Below are 25,119 nucleotides of genomic sequence, written 5' to 3' on the forward strand. Positions count from 1 at the left end.
ATCAGCAGCTGGTATACAATAGGTGATTTCACAAAAGCACCTTTGCAATTTGGCAGCCTCACTTGTCTTGCATTTAAAAGGGGGGAAATGCTCATTGGCTTGCAGAAAGGATCTCTGCCAATCAGTCTCAGGCCAAGGGCTTTTTCATGCATCTTTAGACATAGCTTGAAACAGCCTCATTTCTAGCATTGTGGTGTGCAGTGCTGGTGGTCTTAAATAAAAGCGTGCAGTTGGATGGAAGATGTGTTATCATGTATCAAGGAATTCCTTTGTTTTCAATTAACCTGTTTTCATATAGCATGGAGTGTATGGGCCAACACATTTGGTCTGGGAAGCTCTGGGATATACATGATTAACTATTAAGTTAATGTAACTATAAATCAGTAATTGACTGAATGGAGTAACAGACATCCTGCTTTTGTACACCTTGAAATCAGCCCTGGCAAGGCTGATTAGGAGTAAGTTTGCTGGCGGGGGGGGGGGGGGTGCATGTGTAACTGGTATAATTCAGAACCACATCATACAGTAGAGGCCAACAAAATCACTTTGCAATATGGATTCATGCTGTTACATGCTGCAGATGAGACAAGAATTCTTTAAATTCGTACAGATGACAATAGACACATGCCTGTAATATTCCATTTCCATTCGAATGATCACTGCTTAAATCTACTTTTTCCTATTACACATTGTTGCTTGTTTTTATGTCTGTCAAATTCTGTCTTCACTAATTCTGCCAGGCCCTGATCTTGACCAATTTGAATACCAGGACTGTGGATGGGTCCATATGACACAATAAGCTGAAATCTGAACATTGGCTAAATGTTACCATTTTGGCTGTTTTGTCCTCCAGACCTATTTCGGGAGTTCCAGCATGGTAGGATTAGTTTTCTGAAACCATGACCAGAATCAACACTCTGTTCTCAAGTCTCTATGTTTCACTGGGATCACCAGTTTACCACTGCTGGTATGGAGAGTCTCCTCACAAGAGTGGCCTCAGAACAGATCACTTCTACTTTTCATTTCTGCTATTCTCAGTATGGAAACCAGATTGCACTCTGAACCATGCAATTGTCTGACCAGCAATTGTGGGCCAAAATCCACATGCTGTGCCATGTGAACCCAGTCATTATTTGTTCTTTTGAATATCGTTATCATTGTTCACTTCATTCCCATTGGCCAAGAGATGTATCATCTCCCTGTTTGCTTTGGAAACAGGGATGCACCCCAAAAATATACAGAGGCAGAAAGGTTGAGATGTTGCAAAACTGCACATTTTCATTTAATAAAAACCCTTGTGGGGGTTAGAGCAGCTGTGAAGAGATGAGATGAAGAGAGATGAAGGTGTACTTGGGAACCAGAAAGAGGAATCCACCTCAGGACCATGGTAGGTCTGTCAGGAGGAAGCTGCTGCAGTCTATAGGCAAGAATAGGAAAAGGATGGGGATTTCACCTGAGGCTGCTGGGATGCATAGTGAGGTCAGCAGGACCAGCAGACAGCATGGAAAACTGCATTGCCTGCTGAATCATGCAATCGTCCCACTAGTCAGTTTGGGCCAAAATCCACATGCTGTGCCAGGCAAAACCAGCTGGTATTTATTCTTTTGATTCTAGTTAACAAAGAAAATATTGTCTGTCAGTCTGGTATTTTGGTTCAACATAACAGCATCTGTACTGTATGAATTGACAGACTGTGCACTACATACAGTGCAGGATCGTTCTCTTCTCTGTGTATTTAATTTGAAGTAAGTCCTCTTGTGTTCAGTTGGGTTCATTCCTAGTGACTGTGTTGGTATATACTTCTCTCATTTATATATGTTTTTGTATAGATGCATGTACGTTAGAAAAAAAATCAGTCCCTTAATCAGTTATTTATTTGCTGCATACTTCGGAGAAGGAGCTGAGCCCTCAATTCTAGCAATGCTGGAAAGATTTTAACAAGGTAATCCCAAAAGGAAACATAGTGAGAGTGATTTAACAGGTAGAGGGACCAGGGACAAGTGGAGCATATGTGTATATCTACATCAACAATCATTATTTACTGTTACTGTTACATTAGATTCATAATCTACTTTTTTTCTCTTTCAAAGAACCCAAGTCAGTTTACTTCACGTTCCTCTTCTCAGTTTTATTCCTCAGAGCAGCAACCCTGTGAGGTAGGTTAGGCTGAGGGTCAGTGACTTGCACAAAATCATCCACTGAGCTTCATGGCTAAGGCAGGTCTAAAACCCAGGAATACCCAAGTACCCATCCTACACTCTGGACACCATGTACCACATTAAAACATGGGCTTTAAAATGCATTTTCATATTATCCATTATGTTAAATAGGATAAATGCTACGGGCAATATCCAATTCTGCTCATCTGTGAGCAGGGCCCACTATTGGTTCCATTGTTCAAACAGTGACCACTGCTTTATTTTATTTTATTTATTAAAACATTTTTATGCCGCCCCATTTGCCGAAGCCTCAGGGCGGCTTACAACAATTAGTTAAATAATTATAATTAAAAATATAAACATTAAAATAAAATACATACAATATAAAATAAGCCGCCCTGGCCAGATAAAATTCAATAATATTAACATTTAAAATGCTGCTTAAATAAAAAGGTCTTTGCCTGGCGCCAAAAAACAAATAACGACGGCGCCAGGCGGACCTCTCTGGGGAGCGCATTCCATAACTTAGGCGCCACCGCTGAGAAACAGCTTTAACAGTAAATTAACATTTTTATGGCCAGCTCAAAACTTGCAAAAATGCCTGTTTCTGTAAGGGGACTGGTTGGTAGATTTGCTTATATAAACTACACCAACATCTCTCTTTCAAGTTGCCCATGGGAGTACTAAATGGCAAATGGTGGGTGCCGCACAACAGAATATGGGACTAGTCCTACAGAGCCAGTCACCAGCAGATATACGCCATGATTTCAGACTGTCCTCCTGTGCACATCTACTCAGAAAGGTTTATAAGTAAGCACACACAGGATAACCATCTGTATGTATGGAGCGGCTCTCATGATAGAGGATCCTTCATCCTTCAAAAAGTTCACACATGTAAAGGTCTAATGCTCTTCTGCTGCAGTTTTTAAGTGGAAGGACTTATAGACTGTTTACTCAAATGGACCTGAATTATTTACAATTCAGAGTAGAACCTTGAATTCTTAACAGCAAATTGTGTTATGGATTTTGCTATAATTGTGGACCAGCTCCAATCTCAAACTGTCACCACAGAGCTCCTTACAGTTATCTTCCTCTGAGATTAGGACAAAGGAGACAGCTAATCCTGTCAGATAACCTGACTGAAGAGAGCAGGCAGAAGCATGTATTTATGTGATCACTTACGTTGTGACACGCGTGGAAGGCAAACAGGGTCTGTCTTTCTTAGACACCTCAAGGGGTGTGTATATTATCATGGAAGCAATCATTTGAAGGTTGAAAATGTGCCATAGCAGTCTCTGGTAGCAGACTTCCTTGTCCAACTGTAGAGTCTTATTTCTGTAATCAGTAATAGCTCCAGGGAGAAGAGGACTATGTCTTTAGTCTGTGTGTTTATAATTATGCTTTACCTTGAATGCTATTGGTGTGGCATTTGCAGATTTTGCTCTAATTTAAACTGTTAAATTTGGAAACCAAAACCTTGTCGTTACTTGACTGCCCAGAACATTTCCTTTTCATTGACTGTCCCAGAAAATGGTTTCACAATTGTTTTTGTAACATGTTTAATTAAATCGCTGTACCTTGTCTTTCAGTTGATATGGGTCCTCAAGGCAGCTTAAAGATATGATAATCATATACACATCATTCCAAATAATACATTTGCCAAATTCGACCAAGTAAGCAATGAAACCAGAAAGAAACAAGCACACTGTCAGATGATCAAGGGTCAGTCAATCACCTGATAGCTGAGGGTGGAAATGGAAATGACTAGATCCAGAGTTCCCAACCTTTTTGGACCTGCTAGCACTTTTGAAATTAGAGAAAATGCTTTGGGTGTCTCCACAAAATGAGCATTTTATAATATTTTTCTTATAATTTTTTTTTTTCAGGGGGCAGAGGGGGAATGCTTCATGGGTGATTCTGGAAGTCCTCACAGGCACTGCCACACTGGGAATTCCTAGTCTAGATATTCTGGGGCAAAGTAGAACACCCCATTAAGAAATCCTGTCCTACAGATCCATTAAAGTTCACAAGCAGGTTTAAGGTTGTGGATTATTTGAGATTTCAGTTAATCCTTTGGAAAAGTTAGCATCTTCTTTTTTGTTGGTTTGAGGCACTTCACTGATAGCTTACACAGTCATTTGGCTGGTTGCCTGTACCATATAACAATTCAGTTGCTGCAGTGGTACAATCTCTGTCCTTATTTGGTTTAGTCCATTGGTGTGCCACAAATGACCGCCACTGCATCAGCAGGAAGGTTAGTTGAATCATTCCTGGACTAAGTAGTTTTGTTGACATGCTTGTGTGCTTGGTTTCCACATGTCGCTTCATTATTAAAACAAATGCTATTAATTACTGAGTAGAAAGATAATGCACATGTAAGTTTAATGATAATGTACCATGTTTTTCTAGAGAATAGTGGGTAAATACATGGACATGGCAAGCTTTTCAAGGAATGCAAAATGTAAGGTTTCATGTGGAGGATGGTTGGTGAGAGAACATCATAGATAATGTGCGGAACAAGCAAGGGGGCTTTCCAGGTCTCATTTCCCATGATCATTCTTTTTAGAGCTGGAAGTTTGTCAGGATTGTTCCCTGTACAATAGTAAGTGTAGTTACTTGGAAAAATAAAACCAACAGAAGCACTTTCCCCTCTTACCATTGATTAAAAAAGACTTTGTACCATGGAAGTCCTATGGGATCTTATGTAAGCAAATATGAAGGTACTTTATGCTATGTGCCTTGAGTGCCCAGGCAGTGTTATAAAGGAATTAAGGTAGGCAGCAATAACACTGCTACAGGCGTTATTGCTGACAGAATTGTATTCTCATTTAACATCTTCGAATCTGTCATTATCCTCATGGGATTACTCTTATTATTATCTTACAGCATATTTATCTGTTTTGACAAATTCAATGTTTTCATCATGAATATTGGAAGCAAATCCCGAGAATGCTTCCAGTATGCCCAAACCAGTGTGCCCACTGGGACTTAGAGACAGAGGCACTCATACTTTCTTAGCCAAGAAACTCACAGGGTGACTTTGAGACAGTCACCAGCTCTTATCCTGACCTATCTCGTACGTATTTTGTGAGAAGAGAATGGAGAGAAAGAGGACCATGTAAGCCACATTTAGTTCCTTGTCCAAAAAAAAAAAAAAAGACATAAATGTAAACAAAGAACTTAGTGAAATTCCCACTGTTACCAATGTGTTAAGGGGATAAAGCATTAAATCAATGGTAGCTTTCTACTTACATATATTTTCAAAATATCTGGATTTGTTAGCCCCTTCTACTGAATGAATGGCTTCCAAGAGTGGAACGGGGATATACTTCTCCAGTTCCCATACAGCTTTCTGTGCCCTCAAAAATCTGCTCTGGAAGGCTGGGGAACCCGTCAAAACTGATTTGGAAGGTATGAGGGCTACAGGGGGTAAAAAGTAAAGGGAAAGTCGTATTGAATATAAACTCAGAATTAAATCCCACTTTGTTCAATAGGCCTTAGTCCCGAGTAGTGTGCACCTTCATAATGGTTCATTGAATTGCAAATGTATATAGCCCTGTTTCTATTTAACACCATCAGTCCCAACATTTATAACACATTCCATTTTTTTTCTATCTGTCTAGCTGGGAGAATTTACCTAGGTTAATATGAACTTCCGTTGGTCCCCTATTACACCTGAACACTTCTCTTGGGAAATGGCTTAAATTTATTTCACTTTCTGACATAGTACCAGTGCTGAAAGACAAGGCCCAGTCTTGATATACATGCAATGGTAAAGAGGTGAGCTTGTTGCAATGTTTCTGGTGCCTTTGTACAGTCATTGTGGATTAGTGGCATGGTTAAGACATCAGAAAATGTGACTTCTGGGCCAATTTGAACCCTGAGCATCTTCTTTTTAGAAATGCACTCTATGCATGTATCTCTGAATGGTCCTGTTGTATCCTGAGCAGAGGAAAGGAATAGAAAAAAAGCTCAAAGAAACCCACATGGATGTTCTTCATTTTTCCAAACACTGTCATAGCATGTGTATGAATTGCTGTGAGTACGTACACTTCATAATTATCTTGCTAGATTGACTGAAGCTTAAAGAGGTCACTTCACTTGAAGAGGGATTAGGGGACTCCTTGGTTTAATTCTGCTAAGCTGCTATGCTAAATGACCTTTATATTTTACATGGAACTTACTCATTACAGAACTTGAGCATTGAAGTAATTAGCTGTATGTGTGCACAAAAAGTTATTTGAAAGGCACATAAATACTAGTTCACATACCATGTCTTTTTTATTTCATAGTGGCATAATTATTAATCTCTATAGACTACAAATAATGTAACACATAATAATGTAAAAGAATCAAATGCTATGAATTCCAGCTTTGCAGCCAAGGCTTTTCTTTGCTTCATTCTCAGCTTTCTGCTTGTAATCTGAAGAATGGAGGTGTCTAGCCTGTCTTGGAGGGTTTGTATTATCTTCTTGCTATATGGTCAAGATATCAGGTGGATCAAGATGATAGAACATCATGAGATCGATGGATTGCACTCTCGGTTTATAGAAACGTTGACCGTGTAGGATCTGCTTCTCCAAGTGATAGGTCACTATGTATAACAATCTCAGATGGCAGGATGCATTGGCTGCTAGACAACTCTGTATTCTCTGGATGTCACCACAGTCTTCCATCTAAAGAAATGGGATTTTACAGGAGTGCCAGCTTTACAGGAATGTAAAGCCAAACACTTCATCCTATCCTTGTATTTGAATATTTTTGCACATGAAAGCTAGTGTGCATATGTTTATAATTAGACTGTATATAAATTCTTTGCATCTGTTTGCATTCCCCTTAGTGGTTTGGCGTTAAGTGTGGGGAGATGAGAAGAACAGATTTACAGTCCCCGCTCTACTCTGAGAAACTACAATTATAGCCATGTTTTTGCCAAAATGTAGCCATTTGGCTACATTGCTCTTGGTGTGTTGCTCCTTCCAAATTCCCCAGCCTAGGATGCTGTTCTTTTAGATTTTTCATTGGCAATACTGACTAGTAAAGCTTACATCATAGGCTCTAAGAGCCATTTGCTGGCTCACTGCAGAGTTTCAGAATGTGTTTCAAGCAAGGCATGATTTGAACCTGCAGTGGAAGTGTCATAGAACTTTTCTGGTATGGGAAAAATGTATCTTAAATAGGATTCTAAACTGTCATAAAATGGTCTAGGGTTAGGGTTACAGACTCCCTAAATTCTGAATCCTGAATTCAATATAATTGACAAGGCAATGTTGACAGGGTACATGCTTATGTACAGTAGTTCTAAAAAGTGTTTCCATCACTTACTTTTGCTTTTGGGTACAGTATGTGTATCTTTCAACAGCCTGAAAAGTAGGCTAGTTTGAACCATTTAAGTTTAATTTGAAATCAGTCAGGCTTACTTGTAGTAATGTCTTTACGAAGGGATATAATTTGGCAGATGGTTGGGCTCAACCTGATAGTCTGAAATATAGTCCAGATTGGACTGAGGGAATTGTTTGCTGTTATCCTTTTTTTAACACATTACCTAGAATGAAGTGACACACTTAGGTGGCAAATTCTAGACTGTACTACTGTACGCTGCAGGAGAGGGTTCCTATTTTTTGAATGATCTGCTTCATCTAAATGGAACATCCCTCTATTAGTTCGTCAGGGATATTTGCCATCAGTGGAGATAAATGTGCATGTACCAGCTATATCCAGAACTGGGTTCAGGAAGAGGTGGAATTGTTATTTCCAGATATATTCTTGCAACTGAATATTGGAGTCACAAGTGTGGAATCATAGTTTGTTTACTGAATGTTGAAAATCATTGGATTCCCAACCCACCCACCCCAAGCATTCCTATGGCAATTTTAGGAAACTTTGGAAAATGGCAGCTGCCATATTTTCTGCACTCATCACACAGGTAGGTAGGGTGACTGAGGGGAAGGATAATAAGAAAGCAGGGTAAATGAATCTGTGTTGTCTTTCCTGTTGCCACTGTGCTGCTACAAGGAAAGGAAAGGAAAAGGGAGATGTGTTTGTGGGCTGGGCATTCTTCTCTTCTTGGATTGTGATCCAAGTTCTTCAGCAGCTCTAAAATTCAACTGTCTTTTAAGAGGTGACTCTTCTGGGTCCCTAAAACTGTATGTAAAAAGGTGTTGGGCCAGAAAATGTGTTTATTACATCCATCTCTGAGCTTATGAGAAGAGAAGCCTCATGCAGAGATTTAAGAAGAATTTCATGCTATCGGGCATTTATTCACATAGAAACTAGAGTTCATATAATATGTTTTTGTACTATTACAATAAGTTGCATGCTTCTTCAAAAAGAGCCTATCTTCTACAACCATAACTACTTATCTTACTCAACCAATTGTTTGTTTCTACTTCTCAGCTTGTCAGCTCTTTCCTCCTCTGGCCCAGTTTCTCTTGGTTAAAATGGTTGCTCTGTTGTCATCATCTCCAGTTGTCTCATGAATCTTGGTTACCACCTTCCCTATTATCACTCCATCTCTTGCAACATCAAAAACAGCCCTTTGACGCTCCCTAACCCTCTAACTTGGTATAGACACTGTTTAAATTCAACTTCAAATATTGTTTTGTTATATTATCATAGATAAAAAGATAGCATTATAGAGGTTTGATCAACCTATGTGACCTAATATAAGTATAATCATTATGTGTTTAATCCTTTTTAAAAGTTGTTCTAGTTTGCAAGAATTGAACTGTACATCTCATTTTCAGTTATTGTTTCAGGTATATCTCCTGAGGCAACTTAGAATTTTCTCAAAAATTGAAGATTCTTTCTAAATCTTATTCTTGTCCTTCTCTCAACTTGATATGATACTGGCCTAGTTTAGCATTGTTGCAAGCATTTCTGAGCTGATTTATCCGTGTTCATACATAAAGTGCTGTGAACATTCCTAAGTGCAATATTCCAAATGCTAAGTAATATTATTGATGCTGTATTTACTAATTACTTTTAAAGAAAAGTAAACAGAAAGAAAGTAAATAGTTTTCAGTAGATTATCCTGGTAGTACTTGAAGCTTCAAGTTTCATAGTATGTTTCAGAAGCTAAAACATATTGTGGCACTGAAAGGTTTACCTGTGCTATTTGATTTTGAATTCAAAGAGAATATCCCGCCCACAAATTTTATTTTCTTAATAGATCTGCTTGAGAGTTTGGCTACTTTACCATTAGGATAAATCTTTATAGCTCAAAGTTCTTATATATTGTGATAGAAGTGGGGCATGGGAAAATATGTTAAAAGCTGAAACATGAACAAATGTAGCATTGCTCCTTGATTTTCAGTGTCAGAGTTCAAAAGAAAGGAAAAGGAAAGAAAAACAATCTGCAGTCTTTCCTCAAAGCATTTATGAGATTTGCTATTTTTTGGGAATAGCTGGAATGCTGACGTTGTTTCCTCAACTTAGAATGCTAAAGGTTTTATATCATACATGTCAGCTGCCAATGCAACTGTTGCTTTCCAGGAACCATCTCAATGTTACAGAACAAAATGCAGATTTCATAGAAGAAGGATCCAGTGATATTTCTAATATAACATTTCATAATTTTAAAACAAACAAGCTGTACTTTTGTCATTGCCAATTATTTTCATAAGTATGCATAGTGCTCAGTTGCCTTTATCTCTTTGGTTTGAAAAACAGTATTTGAAGAGGTGGAGATCTGGCTTGCCCTTTGGTACTGTGGTTACAGACGCAAGTTAAAGAATTAAGAACAGGGGACAATTGTCAAACTGATCAGGGAATTTCTTCTAGCCTAATTTGGAAAAACACTTTTGAATTAAGTGTACATGGGATGACTGAGTGGAGGAATGGGCCAGCCTAACCCTTTCTCTGCCATGAAAGCATGAGGCCATAAAAAGTTTTGAGCACGTCTTTAGCCTGTCACTTTGTCATCATTCTTGCTTTGTCTTTTATAGATGTAGAGCCAAGGCTGAGTGAGAACCTGGAATCCTGTCGATGTGTACTTGAGGGAGGAGGGTGGGAAATGCCAGGAACTTAGTGGTAGGCTTAATTCCAACCAAACAATCATAGAGTTGGCTGAAAGAGGGAATTACCTAAGACCACCCAGTGAATGCATGGCTGAGCTGACTCCAAGTTTACTGAGCCTAAATACAATATTTTATGCAAAAAGTAAATAACATCAGCCTACATAAATATGTATGGTTATTTGTTTTCCTTTCCAGAGAAATGCAGTCCTATCTTGCAGTTTAATAAGAAGGATATCAAGAAGCTCCAAACTTCTCCTTAGGCTCTATTATGCTAAATAAATTACAAAGCAGGTTTTCTGCAAGTGTAAAGTGATGTATACTGGAACAAAACATTGCAACTTCAAATATAAACATGGTGGTATCTAAGCTAACAATGACTGACTGAGAAAGAGATTTTGGGGTTGTAGTAAACAGATCTATGAAAATATTGTGTGGATGATGTGAAAAAGGCACACTTTCTGTAAGGCATAATGGGGGGGGGGGGATAAAAATAAAACAGCCAAAATCATACTCCACCTTTTGCAAATCTGTAGTGTGATGATGCTTAGACTACTCAGTACAGTTCTGGTCATAATGCTTAAAAAGAATATTGTAGAGTTGGAAGAAGTACAGAAAGAGGCAACAAAAATTATCTAGGAACTGGAGCAACTTCCCTATGGGGATTGTTTAGCTTAGAAAAAATTAGAGAAAACAGTCATGATAAAGTTGCACAGAATCATATGTAGTGTGGGGAGAGTGGATATCTCTCCCTCATAATTTCATAGAACGTAGTGTCATCCCATGAAGCTTATTACTGGGAGATTCAGAAGAAACAAAAGGTAATACTTCTGTATACAATGCATGATTAAACAAATCCACAAAATGTAGTGATGGCCACCAAATTAAACAGCTTTAAAAGGAGACTGGACAAATTCGTGGAGGAGGTTATCAATAGTACTTATCCTAATCGGTGGCAGGATGTTGATGCAGCCATGTGCTGCTTGTGGACTGTTGATTGGTTACCGTGTGAACAGAAAGCTGGACTGGATGGACCGTGGCCTCCTTCAGTATGGCTCTTCTTAAGTTCTTACAGTAGTGCAAAGGTGTAGCCTCACAGGCAACATTAGAAGAACAAAAGTCAGACTTAAATTTCTGCAAGCAGAAAAATAAAAAGTATATGCACATGTCTTCAGATGCAAGCTGCACGCATGCACGCACCATTTTTACACTTCAGGAACACCAGGCGTAAAAATACACAGCTAGCCCAAGGTCAATTTCTGAATTAATGGTAAAGACTTATTGAGCAGAAATCTCCATTAAGTAATAAAAATGTATGCCAATGAGTGCCTTCATCTGACCAGTAAGCAACTGTAGCCTTTGTCTCTCTCCTGCAAATTCAGAATTATGAAGCAGACTTCATAGAGTGAGGGCATGTGTCTCATGCAACTTTAGCTCCACTGCTTCTGCATTTGGAAATCAAACACTGACCCAATAAGACAGGGGGATAAGGTTCCGTAAGATTTGCTTACTGTTGAAGACAGCTAGGAAAAATGGACTGGGCATACGGGACTTACTACATGACATTTATATTTTCTGAGCATCAGTTAAAGAAGTTTCTCTTTTCCTTTGGCATTGTCACTGCTTTCCTATTTTCTTAAATATTATGCTTCAAAGCACTATTGCATCACTACTGTAACAGTGAACCCATGCATCTCTGATGACCGGGTTATGTCTTGAAGAGAATAGTGCAATCTCCTTATTTCATGCATCCTGTCTTAGAAATAGTACTTTGTGACAAGCTATTAAAAAAATACGAATCAGATTTTAGCCTTACATAACTAAACCAGATGTTGCACGCACAGTTCTTCGGTTTTTGGCATCTGTGATTGAACTGTTTGAACACAAGCACAGCTGGTGCCCTTGATTAGACGATCCTATGAGCTGCCACTTGTTTCATGTTGTAGATTTCCTCTAAAATGCTTATGGCCAAATTTCTAGTTCTACCTACCCATCCTAAACTGAAATGCAAACAAGAGGGATGGAGATACAGATGTGAGACACATTTGGGATTATTGTTAGTTAAGCACTGGCTTAAAGCAGAAAATTGCATCAAATCACTTAGAGGAGGATGTTATGTTTTGTAATGGTACCTGTCATGTAGTAAGATCAGGGGAATAAACTCTGGATAAGGTTCTTGGCAAGGCACTTACTCTTCTATGGAGCTGATCCAATGATGGAACTGATCCAATTTTTAAAGAAATCCTTCAGCTTCATTGTATTTCAACCAAATGGGTGATCTTGGACAAAAATCAGCTATTCTTAGGATGCAGACACCAAATCATGCCCCACTCCCCACTTTTACCAGACTTGTTTAATGTTTTTACATTTGTTTTATAACACCATCCTAGTTCTGCACACAGTGCCCTGAAGTAGATAACAATCTCTGTCTCAGCACTAAAATAGATAATATGTGGGGCTGCCCTTGAAGACAGTTCGGATACTTCAGATGGTACAAAATAGAACTGCCAGGTTGCTGACGGGGACTGGGCATTGTGCTCATATAACTCCAGTTGTCCGTCAGCTTCACTGGCTCCCCGTTGAAGGCTGGGCCCAATTCAAGGTGCTGGTTAACACCTACAAAGCCCTTAACGGCTTGGGACCTGGTTACCTAAAGGAGCGCCTGCATCATACGTGCCCTCCCACCCCTTGAGATTGGCGGTAGAGGCCCTTCTCTGGGATCCCTCCATGAAAGATATTAGGAGGGTGAGTACCCGGAGGAGGGCTTTCTCTGCGTTGGTGCCTAGAGAGGTCTGCCTGGCGCCGTCGTTATTTGTTTTTCGGCGCCAAGCCAAGACCTTTTTATTTAAACGTTATTTTAATTGTTGATTTTATTTATTGATTTTAAATTTTTATGCCTGGAAGTCTCCAGTATTTTATGCATTTGTAAAGATCTATATTTATTTATGCGTTGGAAGCCGTCCCGAGGCTTATGCGAATCGGGTGGCATACAAGAATTCCAAATAAATAAATAATTCTGCCTCTAGGCATGCAAATGCAACCATCCTTTGAGCATCTTTATAAATGAAGATGGAAAGAGTGACTGTTCCCAAGATGTTCAGTAAATGCACTAAGGGGGAACAAAGTTATCTGCAGCAGAGCAACTTAGCCTAGAGATTGGCACCAAAGTCAGGGCCCAAAAACCAAGTGGGAGCACAAATGACCATGAAAGACCATCAGATGATCTGGGCAGCAATAGCAAATTCCACTGTATTACAGGATCGGTGATGGGGCTATGCTTTAAGTGAGTTCCAAATTCAAAACTTCACATGCTCAAATTATTGTTATTGATAGTACTAAAATTGGGTTTGGCCTAGATTTATTGGCTTAGAGCCAATGATAAGTAACCAGAAAGAAGTTTACAGGAGGAAATTTTGGCATCCCTGTTTCACAGGTTGGCCACCATATGAACAGAATTTTAGACAAAATGGACCTTGGTTTCATCTGGTATCACTGTCTTATGTTCTTAAGTGACGGTTTAGAATTACCTCCAAACCAGGGTAATACTTTGTAAGGCAGTTTACTTAATGAACAATTTACCAATAAATAAGACTTTGCACAATTAGGGAAATGAAAATAATTTTACCATGAAAGCAAGTACAATACTTTCCTCAGTGCCTTATGTGGAAATATCTGATGCAGAGCACAATGCAGTCTATGGGCTTACATAGTGTTTTGTTTTGATGAAAGGCATTCCAAGCAACTTAGTCTTAGAAAATCAGATGTCCTGTGGTCTGATGAGGTTCTATGCTCTAATGCACAAGAGAACTGAGGAGGAAAGTATAGATTAGACACATGTCAGCTCTTCTGCTTTGCACAGTTTATGCTGACCTTTACATGACCCAGGTCCTAAAGAAAGAAAAATGATGCATCATTGAAACCACCTAAAACAGGGAAGAAGAATAGGCATTCTCCCGCCCTCTCTTTTTCATTCTCTCTGTGGATGTCTGTAATCACACAACACTCACTCGTAAGCTCTATTTATTTGTGTGCGCACGTCTATTTGAGCGGCTATTTAAATAATGTATTGCTAATTTGTGAATGCTTTAATTTGTGAATGCTTTTATGATCAGTCACTATGCTTGTGGTTGATCTGATCACATCAAAACATTTGGGCAGTTGTGAGCCGCCCCGAGCATAGGAATGTTTTAAATAAATAAATAAATATTGAAGTGTTACGTGTTATTTTAGGGGTCGGATCCTGCAGTTGCTTTTGTAGACATCTGTTGGTGCAGTGGAACTTTGCTGTCTCTGCACTTCTTTCCATATTTTACAGCCCTCCAGAATAATTGGGTGGGCAGGTGTAGCAGGAGAAAGGAAAAGCCCATGTTGCTAGTGGATGACCCACATTGGATGATATGTAGACCAAAAAGATTTACACTGCAAGCAGAATATTTTTCTTAATCAGTGTAATCTTTCCCACCTGTTTCCAAAACTAGGAAAAGTACATGTTTTGCTATATGTATGTGAGCATGCATGGCCATGTACACAAAGAAGCAAATTTGTTTCAAAGTTACAACAGTTTTCTAATTTGAATAGAAGGGGTTTGATGGGGGAAAGTTCCAGAAGAGAGCATTAGGACGATCATGTGCCCCACCAAAAAGGGAGGGTAATACAAAATTTTTTGCAGGCAGAACAGGATATTCTGGTTTCTTCTAAAATAAGATCAGCCCCGGTGGGCTTCCATCTAGAAGGAATTCAGAGTTGTTGAAGGATAAAAGAAGAGGGTTTCTTGGATTTTTTTCAAATGTGGGAGAAAAGTACATGTTCAGCAATCCCTGATTTTTATTTTTTTTTAAAGAGCTCCGAAAAGTATTATTTTTCAAATACTTAATATTGTATTGATTAGCCGACACACAACTATGGGACAAGTGCACACAAAAAGTGTTACAGAAAATCTGTTCCTTGAACCAGTTTTGCTAAACTAAGTATTCTCTATTCATTTTACTTTTGTAATGTCCAATAGCCAAAGCTGTCTGGGCACTTGACAGTATGATAAAATATGATGTAAAACCTTTAACATACAAAACCTTTAACTTCAAAACAGTTAGAAATAATTAACAATTGAACTACAAGAACCTGTTTTTAAACAATAACATTAAAAGGCTACTGGCTATATGCCATCAAATACCTGGGAGTAGAGCAAAGACTTTATTTGGGCCTGAAAAAATGGTGAACTTGACACCAGGACTGACTTTACTGGGGAGCCTACCACTGAAAAGGCCTGTTGACGTCCTCTGAAACTTTCTCCAAGGATGCACTCGGGGAAGAGCCTTAGGGTGGATTGGTGAGTATGGGTAGGTTCCTACCCTAATATATGTCTAAATTGATATCTACATCCAACCATCTTCCCTGGATGTTAGACGGACAAGTGGATAAGATCACGTGCAACAGTGTCTTTGCTTTATCATGTACTGAGGAGCGCTTGCTTGCATCGCTTTAAGCCCGCTTTACAAGAGCCTGTAACGGCTTGACCAGGATGCACACAGATCTAGAACACAGTTCTGCCACTAGTTTTTCTATATTAGTTGTGTTACTCATGTGTTATAATGCCTGACACCTCTGAGAGTCCTAAGATGTTATTAAAAACCTAATAATAAGTTTATGGATAGTAGTAATATAGGAGTCCTTTTCTTTCCCTGAAGAACCACAGTACATTCCAATACTTAGAGAGAGAAGTACAGAGACTAGAAACACAAAGAATAATAAATTCTGGATCATACCCACAGCTGTCTTCCTGAATCCAGAAGGGTAGTTATTACATAGGTTTTCTTGGCTGTCTTTCATACTTTCCACAATATTATATTATATTATTTGATTTGTATACAACCCAAAGGGACCAAGACAAGCTGATGTGTTTTAACCACAAATATTTAATACTATGCAGGGAATGACTGAGAGTAATCTTTCTCCCATTTAATCTCATAAAATAAGTGAAGTCAAGTAGATACATAGTTTTATATAACCGCTTTCCAAAATCTTTAAATAAACTGTAGCTCTGAAGACAATATTTAGCTGTCTGTTCTAGCAAATGCTTCTTTCCCTTAGTAATACATGGAATTATGAGATTCTGCTGTAAATGCTTGACATTTGAAAATGCCTTGTCCAAACTGTCTTTAATATTTCACTTTTTAATTCTGGCTAGAATGAGAGAGTTGTGGTAGGAGAGTGAGTTTAAAGTAAGGTTGATCTGATATCTTGGTATGAAGGAATAGAAGGGAATTGTGGAGGAGTCCATTTTAAATACCTACTGAGATCCCTGCCTCTTTGGACTATCACAGTTTTAAGCGTTAATTGGTTTATTGCTATGCAACTGGACCCCTGAGGAGTCTATAGGTGAAACCTCCTTCAGGACTAATGTTGAGATCTGCAGCAGGTACAGAATGCTGCGGGTCATTGGCTGAGAGGCATTTTACTCCAGTACATTACACCATATTGATGGAGTTGCAATAGCTGCCTTTTAGCTATCACATGAAATCCAAGGTTTAATTGGTATTGTGCAAGAATGGAGAAAGCTGTCTTACACCGAGTCAGAGGATTGGTCTATCTAAACCAGTACTGTTGATACCAACCCTCTGCAGATATATCCACAGAAGAATTACAGAACATTACTGTTAATGGTGAACAAATTGAAACTGTGAAATGACTGAAACTGAACATTCAGTTCAGTCATTAGTTCAAAGGGAGACTGCAGCTGGGAAAAGACTAGGACGTGGAAAGGCAGCAATGGGTAGAAAATATCATCAAGTGTAAGGATGAATTACTGGTGAGCAAAGTCAAGATCATCCGAACTATTGTATACCAAATCACAATGTATGTATGTGAAAGCTGGGCAATGAAGAAAGCTGACAAGAAGAAAGTTGATATGTTGGAAACATGGTGCTAGAAGAGAGCTTTGCAAATACATTGGACTGAAAGAAAAACAAACAAACGGCTCCTGGAGCAAATCAAGCCAGGACTTTCCTTGTAAGCAAAAATGATAAAACTATCAAAAATTGGCCACATCATGAGAAGACAGGACTCACTGGAAAAGAGAATCATGTTAGGGAAATTTGAAGATAGAAGATGAAAGGGAAGCCCATATATGAGATGGATTTAATCCATAAAGGGAGTCATAGCCTTGAACTAGTAGGAGCTGAATGGAGCTGTCATAGGTCTATTTGGAGGGCTTTTATTCGTAGGGTTGCCATAAGTCAGAGACAACTTGATAGCCCATAGCACCCATCTAGAGATGCCAGGGATTGCACATGGGACGTTCTGCATGCAACATCTGTGCTCTGCAATGTTGTGAGACCCAGGTCCTTGGGTAGTCCTCTTTTTTCTGCGTGGAAATAGCACCATGTCCCCACCCCATATCCTGGGAATAGATTTTCCATTTAATATCTTCAAGTGGGGTCAGATATAGGCTCCCGAAACTTGACTCACATGCCACAGATATGATGTGTACACTGTCCCAATAAAACAGTTTGGTTAAGGATGCCCACAAGAAGACCTGCTACAGAATTGCCGTTTTGATGAAAGCAAAAGTATAGCTGCCCCGACAGGTACTAGACTTTGCTGGAGCTTTTATGCTTTGTGAGAGGGATGTGCATTTTGTGTACCCTGATTGCTTGAGGACATTGTCCCCAAAGCCTGATGCCAACTTCCCACTGGAATTTATTTATTGTGTTTCTATTCCTCCCACTAGACAAAACTGTTGGGTAGTTCACAACAATTTAAATAATAATATGTCATTTTTGTGTGCCATCAAATTACCTCTGAGTTACAGCCACCCTATGAACAAATGCCTTCCAAAGTGTCCTGTCCTCAACAATATATAATATGATAAAATTATATGGTTTGAATGTTAAATGGCTGGGTGATTGACTTTAATCACTGACCTGGACAGTCTTTCATTATATATTCAATTTTGCATCAATCTACCTGGTCTGTATAATTATCTATTAGCTTATTATTGCCTAACAGTCACATATAAAGAACTTTCCCGTGTGGTTTTTCAATTGATGTTCAACTCCATACTTCTCTTCTATACAAATGGCACATTTCTTTTCTCTGAGTCATGTCAGTATTAACATGTTATAATAACAAATTCTGTGGTGGCTCACGTTAATTAATGTATATTACTATTCAGAGAAGAATTAAGTGGTGGTAAAATTTGATACATATATAAATGTTGTGATGGGTATAGGGGAAGAGTTTATTTGATTTATACCCAATTTTTCTGCCAAACATTTGGCAATTAGACTGAACAATTTGAAGCAAGAAAGGAAAGGACACGAGTTCTTAGGAGAGTTTTACGACTATTATTATTATTATTATTATTATTATTATAACATTTCTGTCCTTTTAGTGTGTTTCTGTTAAAAGAGGTAGATCAGTTACTTTTTTTGGAAAACATCACTCCTCCAGCATTTATTGTGGGCAACTTTTCCCTATAGCGTATGAATGAAGGCATGCATGAGGTGTTCTGGAAGTCACTGGGCTTTGGGGAAGGCACTAGCCCACAACTTCCTTAGTCTTTGAGGCTACACTCTGACCATTCTAAGGTCACACACACTAATTTTGAGGTGGTGCTAAATGGGGTTTTTGTGGTGTGCCATAACTGGCCATTGTGCACAACATTTTTGCCTATCCCAGACTGTGAGTCAGATGTCTGAGATGATGATGATGATGATGATGATGATGATGATGATGATGATTTTGCTGCTTGGCATTATTTGTGTGGGTGGTGAGAACACCTAAGGAAGTGAAGCACCTAACTGAGAAGCATCCTGAGGGACAGGGAAGGAAAGGGTATGAATGCAACCTGCTTCTCATTGCAAGCCACCTTGGCTGTGTGGATGGTTGAAGGTAGACTTGACACAGGTAGGATCTCACTCATCTACTGCTGGACAGTGGCAATGAGGATGTTTCAAAGCTTGTCTGTGCGCTGGACAGATGATGAAAAGCATGGAGCTTTCACCTTCATGGAGGAACTGGGCTTCAGGTCAGGGTGGAATCACCCACAGAGGCTTTGAATTTAACCAAAGCTTCGTGAACGAGACGGTACTCGTTTTGGTTATTTGCTTTGGTGCAGATTTCTTTGCTAGTAATGCTGTGATTCCTTATCCCAGACAAGTGTCTTCATTAGAAGCAGTCTTTTTGATGAGGCAAAGGCAATAAAGGAAGAAGTGTTAAAGCCTCAGGATCCTTTGCATTACATTTTGAATAAAACTAATATAGGCCTATTACTTTACTGCATGGGATACCTTTGCATTTTAACTTTGAGCCAAGGCATAGAACTGCCTTTGATATATCTATATTAATGTCAGCTCTATTCCCCTGCAGCATCATGAATTTTAAGGTTTCAGCATTTAGCACTTGGGATGAAAAGGAAAGCAAAGAAAAGGAAATTAAGTGTTTCACGAAAGAGATACTCTAGAGAGAGCCAAAATCCTGCACAATTATGAACTCTGTTTGCCTCTTCCTACCAAGTCAAACTGCCTGATTAAGATATAACCATTCATAGTAAAACAAAATTTAACAGTTCAAATAAACAAGGGAGAAAATTCAAAGAATAGAAACAAAAACAGCCAGTAAGAAAAAGTGTTGCAAACAAAACCTCAAAAGATTTCAAAAGCCTGGCAAAGCAAACATTACAGTCCTATAAATATCTATTTATAAACTGGTTTTGTTAAGTTTCAAGGATTTACTACTTGGTAAGTGGGTATAGATTTAATATTTTATGGATATATGAACTTTCTCGTGTGCTGTTTGATGACTTTTATATTTTATTTTATTATTTTGGACTTTTCCAATCTTCCCAGAGAATGTTTGTTATTAGGAGAATTTAAAATACAACAAATAATAATGGACTGTAGTCTTAGATGGAAATAAGGCCTTAAAATAAATGAAGTAAATTCCTGATAAATATGCTTAAACAGTGGCCACACTTCTTGCTGTGTTATGCATTGATCTCTGGCTTGCACTGAATCTCAAACATTCAATATAATTTCTTACATAAATATTACAAATGAGAATTTGATGTTTAATTGGTTAAAATGAGAAGTAGAACTCAAGCATAATGGTACAAGAGTGTTTCATATAATGACAAGAAATACAGGAATAGGGAATTTTTCTTTCCTCATTTCTGTTCTCATTACACCTAAAATAATTTCTTCACTAACCCTTGGTGAGACATTGTCTCTTTTCCTGGATATAAACTTCATATTAACTCTTTTTTGTAGTATAGAACACACTTCTGCCTTTAGCAGGTGCTGTTAAATGTTGAACACTGAACAGTGTTATAAATTTTTAAAGACTAGTATTATAATTTAAGACCTTAAATATTCATTGAATATTTCATCAAAGTAATTTTACACAAACTTTATCCAAGTATTATTTTAAGCATGAATAATTCAATGAAGAATAAAAAAAATTGATCTGGATGCTTCTTATTCTGGAGTTGTTGGTCAAAGGCTCATGAAATAACTCCTTAGTAGAACTACACCTCTTGCATGTATAAAGTTTTAAAAGGCCTCTCTCTTTCACTGTGGGAACTGCTGAGATACAAAGTCAGAACAATCTCAGTGCCGTGCATGTAGATTATTTATGTTTTTCCTTAGTTTAAAGTGTATACTTTGTCTTTCCATACCACATTCTCATATCTCATTTTTGTGCATGCACACACACAGAGCTTCCTTAGATTGTGAGTCATGATCCAGAGAGCTGCAGATTGTAATCAAAGCAACACTGATATTAAATTTAAAGTAAATTCAACATGTCCATTCCCATTAGGAGAACAATGCACTGGCAACCAATTATGCATAAACAGTATATCTAAAAGTTAGGGAGGAAAAAAGCAAAAATAAAAAGTCATTTTCAGCAGAAGGAGGTAATGCTACCCAAAAGGCCGGAGGAACATAAAAGTTTTTTTTAAAGATTTCTAGGAAAATAGGCACTTGGAAGAATGGAATTCCACTCATTAAAGAAGCACAGATTGAATTACTGGTGATTCAGCACAGAGCCGTGAAGACACTGAGCTCCTTTCAGTAGGGAAAAAATGTTGGACATGATGAATATCATCCTTTTTCTTATTACGAATTAAAAAATTCTCTTCTGTGCTTAGTTTTATTTAACTGGGGGAGCACCCGTTAAATAAAAGCAAAGAAAGGAATTCTAAGAGCTACAGTAATTAAATAGAAGCCTAACCTTTCAAAAATTAATCTTTTTTCTTTGCTCAGGAAACAGAGGTAATGTTTTAAGTACAGTTAGGTGGCAGCAATAATAGTTATTCATGTTCCTATATTCTGTATTATAAACAGTGGGTTAAAATTTGTATCCAACATCCAGTAAAATCTTTGGACCTGTATGCACTGGAACAAATCTAAGTACGGATGCAAAATGAAATCCAGTGTGATACAATGGTTAGAATGACAGAATTGGACCAGGGAGAAACCCAAGTTCAAATCACACCCCCAAGCACAAACCTAGCTAAATCAATCTGTATCTCAAAGTAATTGTGCAGATAAAAAGGAGGAAAGCCATATAAGGTAATCAGCTTCTTGGAAGGCAGGAGGCATCTAAACATAATTTCAAAAATCAGACCATATGTGGATTAATATAAAGCAGACTCCTGAATTTCTGGCCCAGGCAACTGGAAGGCATGCCACGTGTTGATATAATTTTCACAGTTACTGCCATGTGAGCCATTGGGAAGTAAATTTCAAGTCAAAACAAAGTGACATCAATTAACTCAACATGGCTGTCAATGGCAATGTGAGAACAACTCAATCATACGGTGAGGCAGTAAACATGAATATTGTGTTGTGTGAAGAAAGCTGCCATGGGGCTTGAAGAGCATACAGCAGGCCTTTGTATGCCCCAAGGAAACATGAGAACTAAAATATAGAAAGTATGAAGCCATTTTGTGGCATGTAGCATGATGCATGCCAGAGCAGTTATCCATAAAATGACTTTAGGAGTATGGGTATCTCTGGCATGATGCAAGTTAATGATAACATACCCTTATTGAATTTAATAGGCCAAGTGAAATAAATTAATAAAGACATATTAATAGGATAGGAAGAAACCAGAGAAGAGCAGAGAATAGAAGAGATTTTGGTTTTGCTTTGTTTCACTTGTTTTTTGCATGATTTGTTGTTCAGTCTTGCCAGGACTGCTTATATTATCCTCAGACTTTGGCAGATGAACAGACCTGTAAGCAGTAAAGGATTAGGAAGAGGAAAGACTAGTCACAGCAAGTTAATTGCATTCCAAAAGAGAAATACAAATGAGTTGGGAAGAGGAGCACAATAAATTTATTTCATCTGTAGCAAATTTCCCTTTAAATGGATGCAAAAATAAAACTTTTTCAAAGTTGTGATACCTGTTAAAGGCATTAGGAACCGGCAAAGCTGCTGCAAAGCAGAGAAGGCTATTCTATAGGCTATACTCTTTTCTCTGACATCTACATGTCGCAGGCAGAGGTCTTTTGATCACCTACTAGCTAATACTGTTAACTGGAGATACCAGTGATTGAACCCACAGGCAAAGTATGTGCTTTACTCCTGAGCTAAGCTTCTATGCGAGAACAACTGCTACACATGTGCAAAAACAAAGAGGGTACACAGGCTAGAGTAATTTGAAGTCATTGGGAGTGCTCTTTCTGTCCGTGGTCTAGTTCCCCATTACATTTCTGCTGCCAAATATTTGCATATCAGTGACTAAAGATGTATTTTCCTGTCTTGCATTCAATAATATAAAGATGCACAAAAATTGAAGATTGATTTACTGCTCTTGCTTCTTGAGATGGGTAATTCCCCATGAACATATATGAGTAGAATTATAAATGGTATAAAGTACTCAATCACATATCTGTCTCTTCTTTCTTAACAGCAAAATTTGGAAAGTAATCTCACCAACCTTATCAAGAGAAATACTGAACTAGAAACACTCTTGGCAAAATTAATTCAGACTTGCCAACATGTGGAGGTGAGTATTGCTCTAGACTTTTGTTGACACCTAGATTGTTTGTATAATCTACTACTCCAGATGAAGCATCTTATTCCCATAGTTTTAGAAAAGTACCGCTGTGTGGAAGTGCTTACATGGATGTTACTTACCAATGTAGCTTTTATGGAGCTGAACATGGATTCAGGAATATATGTAGTCTTATATTTACAGAGCCACCCAGGAAATGTTATAGGCATCTTTTCATATTTTGTCCTGTAATGTATAAGTTTGCTGTCAAGTGTACCTGTCATACAAAACTTACCTGGTTGAGATGGCATATGATTTTCAGGTGAATTGATGGAAATCCAATTTAATTTTCTAATGAATAATATGAAGCAATGGGGTTTGTTTGCTTTTGAGCGTAGTATCAAACATGCCAAATTAATGTTAAGGAAAGGAACATCATAATACTGTAAATATTAAGGCCAAATTATATAAATGAGCTTTTAATGATACGTTATGGTGAGCATTGTTGTTAACCTCTGAAATAGAGGTTTTAAAAGAGGAAGAAGCAATTTTGAGGATATATTTGTAATACTAATACTTTTAAGGCAGATATGCCTGTTACTGTTTTTACACATCATTCAAGCTGTATTCCACAGAGGCTTCTCAAGTGTCTATCAAGGGTTCTCTAAAAATACAAGTAACAGTGGACAACATGTACCATGAAGCAAATCTTTTCCATGGCTGCAGATTTTGCCCTGCAGTGGACAGCTGTAGAAGAGTTTGTACAGGGCAATGAGTCATACCAAGTGGCTTCATCATATCCTGGCATGAACTGACTATGTAGCCTAAAAGATGACCCATCAGCCTCCGGAGTGCACATAGGTTCCACAGCAGATGGATTGGAGTGGACAGGGCTCCCTGTGGTTAGAAAACTGAGCTTCATGCCTGCGGCCTCTTGTGTCCTATTCCAATTTTGTCTTGTGGCTATTTTTCATGGAGCCACACAGCATCAGATTATAGTGTAATTCAGATCAGAATAATAATAATTCTAATAGTAATACAATCATTGGATTCTCATATATATATCCATTCACACACACATGCACACATATCATTAGATTCATACACACATACACACACACACTCTCTCTTAGATATTATTATCTAAAAAACAGTTCTCCTTGGAAGTAGGTACATGGATGTGTTTAATCATTTTGTAAGCCGTCCTGAGTGCTTGGCGATAGGACAGAATATAAATGCCAATGATGCTTAGAAATGCATTCTGATACATATTTTCCTAGAAGAAAGGACCAGTGAAATTAATGGAAGCATTAGAATGTCCTTTTTTTAAGTGCAGAAGTTTCTGATATAAGTCTATAGCATTCAGCTTCAATTCCAAAAGCATATGGAGAAATAAAAGCACATTCAAAATATAACCATATGGTATAGAGGGGTTTTTATCTGAATAATATTCTCAGCTAAATGTACACTGAGTGTAAGAGATGAAAAATACACTTCTGCACTAATCATGCTTAAATATCACTGGTGGTTTATGTTAACCACTGCATTGTTGCATGTAACATATGTCAGCAAGAGGCAGAAAGTAAGAGGTTAAGCACATCCATGTGCCTACTTCCAAGGAGAACTGGTTTTGTTACAAGGAACTACCTGTTTAAGAAGCCCTTGCCAAAAAGTGATTAAGGTGTAATTCTGTGCATGTTCAAACAAAAATATGCCTCTCTGAGCATGCCTAACATTATATCCTAATTTAAGTTTATCCATGTTTGTTGTGACACAGCCTTAATTTAAAATGTCATTTCAAAAACATGAGGTTGTGTTCAGATTATCCTGTATCTGCTTCATGAACAGAAATTTGAATTTGCTTTTTGTCCCTATATATAGCTACGTCTCATCTCTCTGCACAAGCTTACAAACAAACCAGGAAACCTCTAATTAACCACAGTTTCCCA

General features: G+C 38.1%; 1 protein-coding gene across 3 annotated transcripts in view; it reads left to right on the plus strand.

The window, feature by feature from the left end:
* MID1 (midline 1) overlaps positions 1 to 25,119 on the plus strand; it is a 227,406-nt gene that overhangs the window by 166,338 nt on the left and 35,949 nt on the right. For all 3 annotated transcript variants that reach the window (XM_044432296.1, XM_044432287.1, XM_044432277.1), the window contains exon 3: positions 23,087 to 23,182. In XM_044432296.1, coding sequence (XP_044288231.1) covers positions 23,087 to 23,182 — 96 coding nt within the window. The remainder of the gene's footprint in view (positions 1 to 23,086; positions 23,183 to 25,119) is intronic.

The sequence above is a fragment of the Varanus komodoensis genome, unplaced genomic scaffold (genome assembly GCF_004798865.1).
Source record: "Varanus komodoensis strain SLA01 unplaced genomic scaffold, ASM479886v1 scaffold1, whole genome shotgun sequence".
Lineage (NCBI taxonomy): Eukaryota > Metazoa > Chordata > Lepidosauria > Squamata > Varanidae > Varanus > Varanus komodoensis.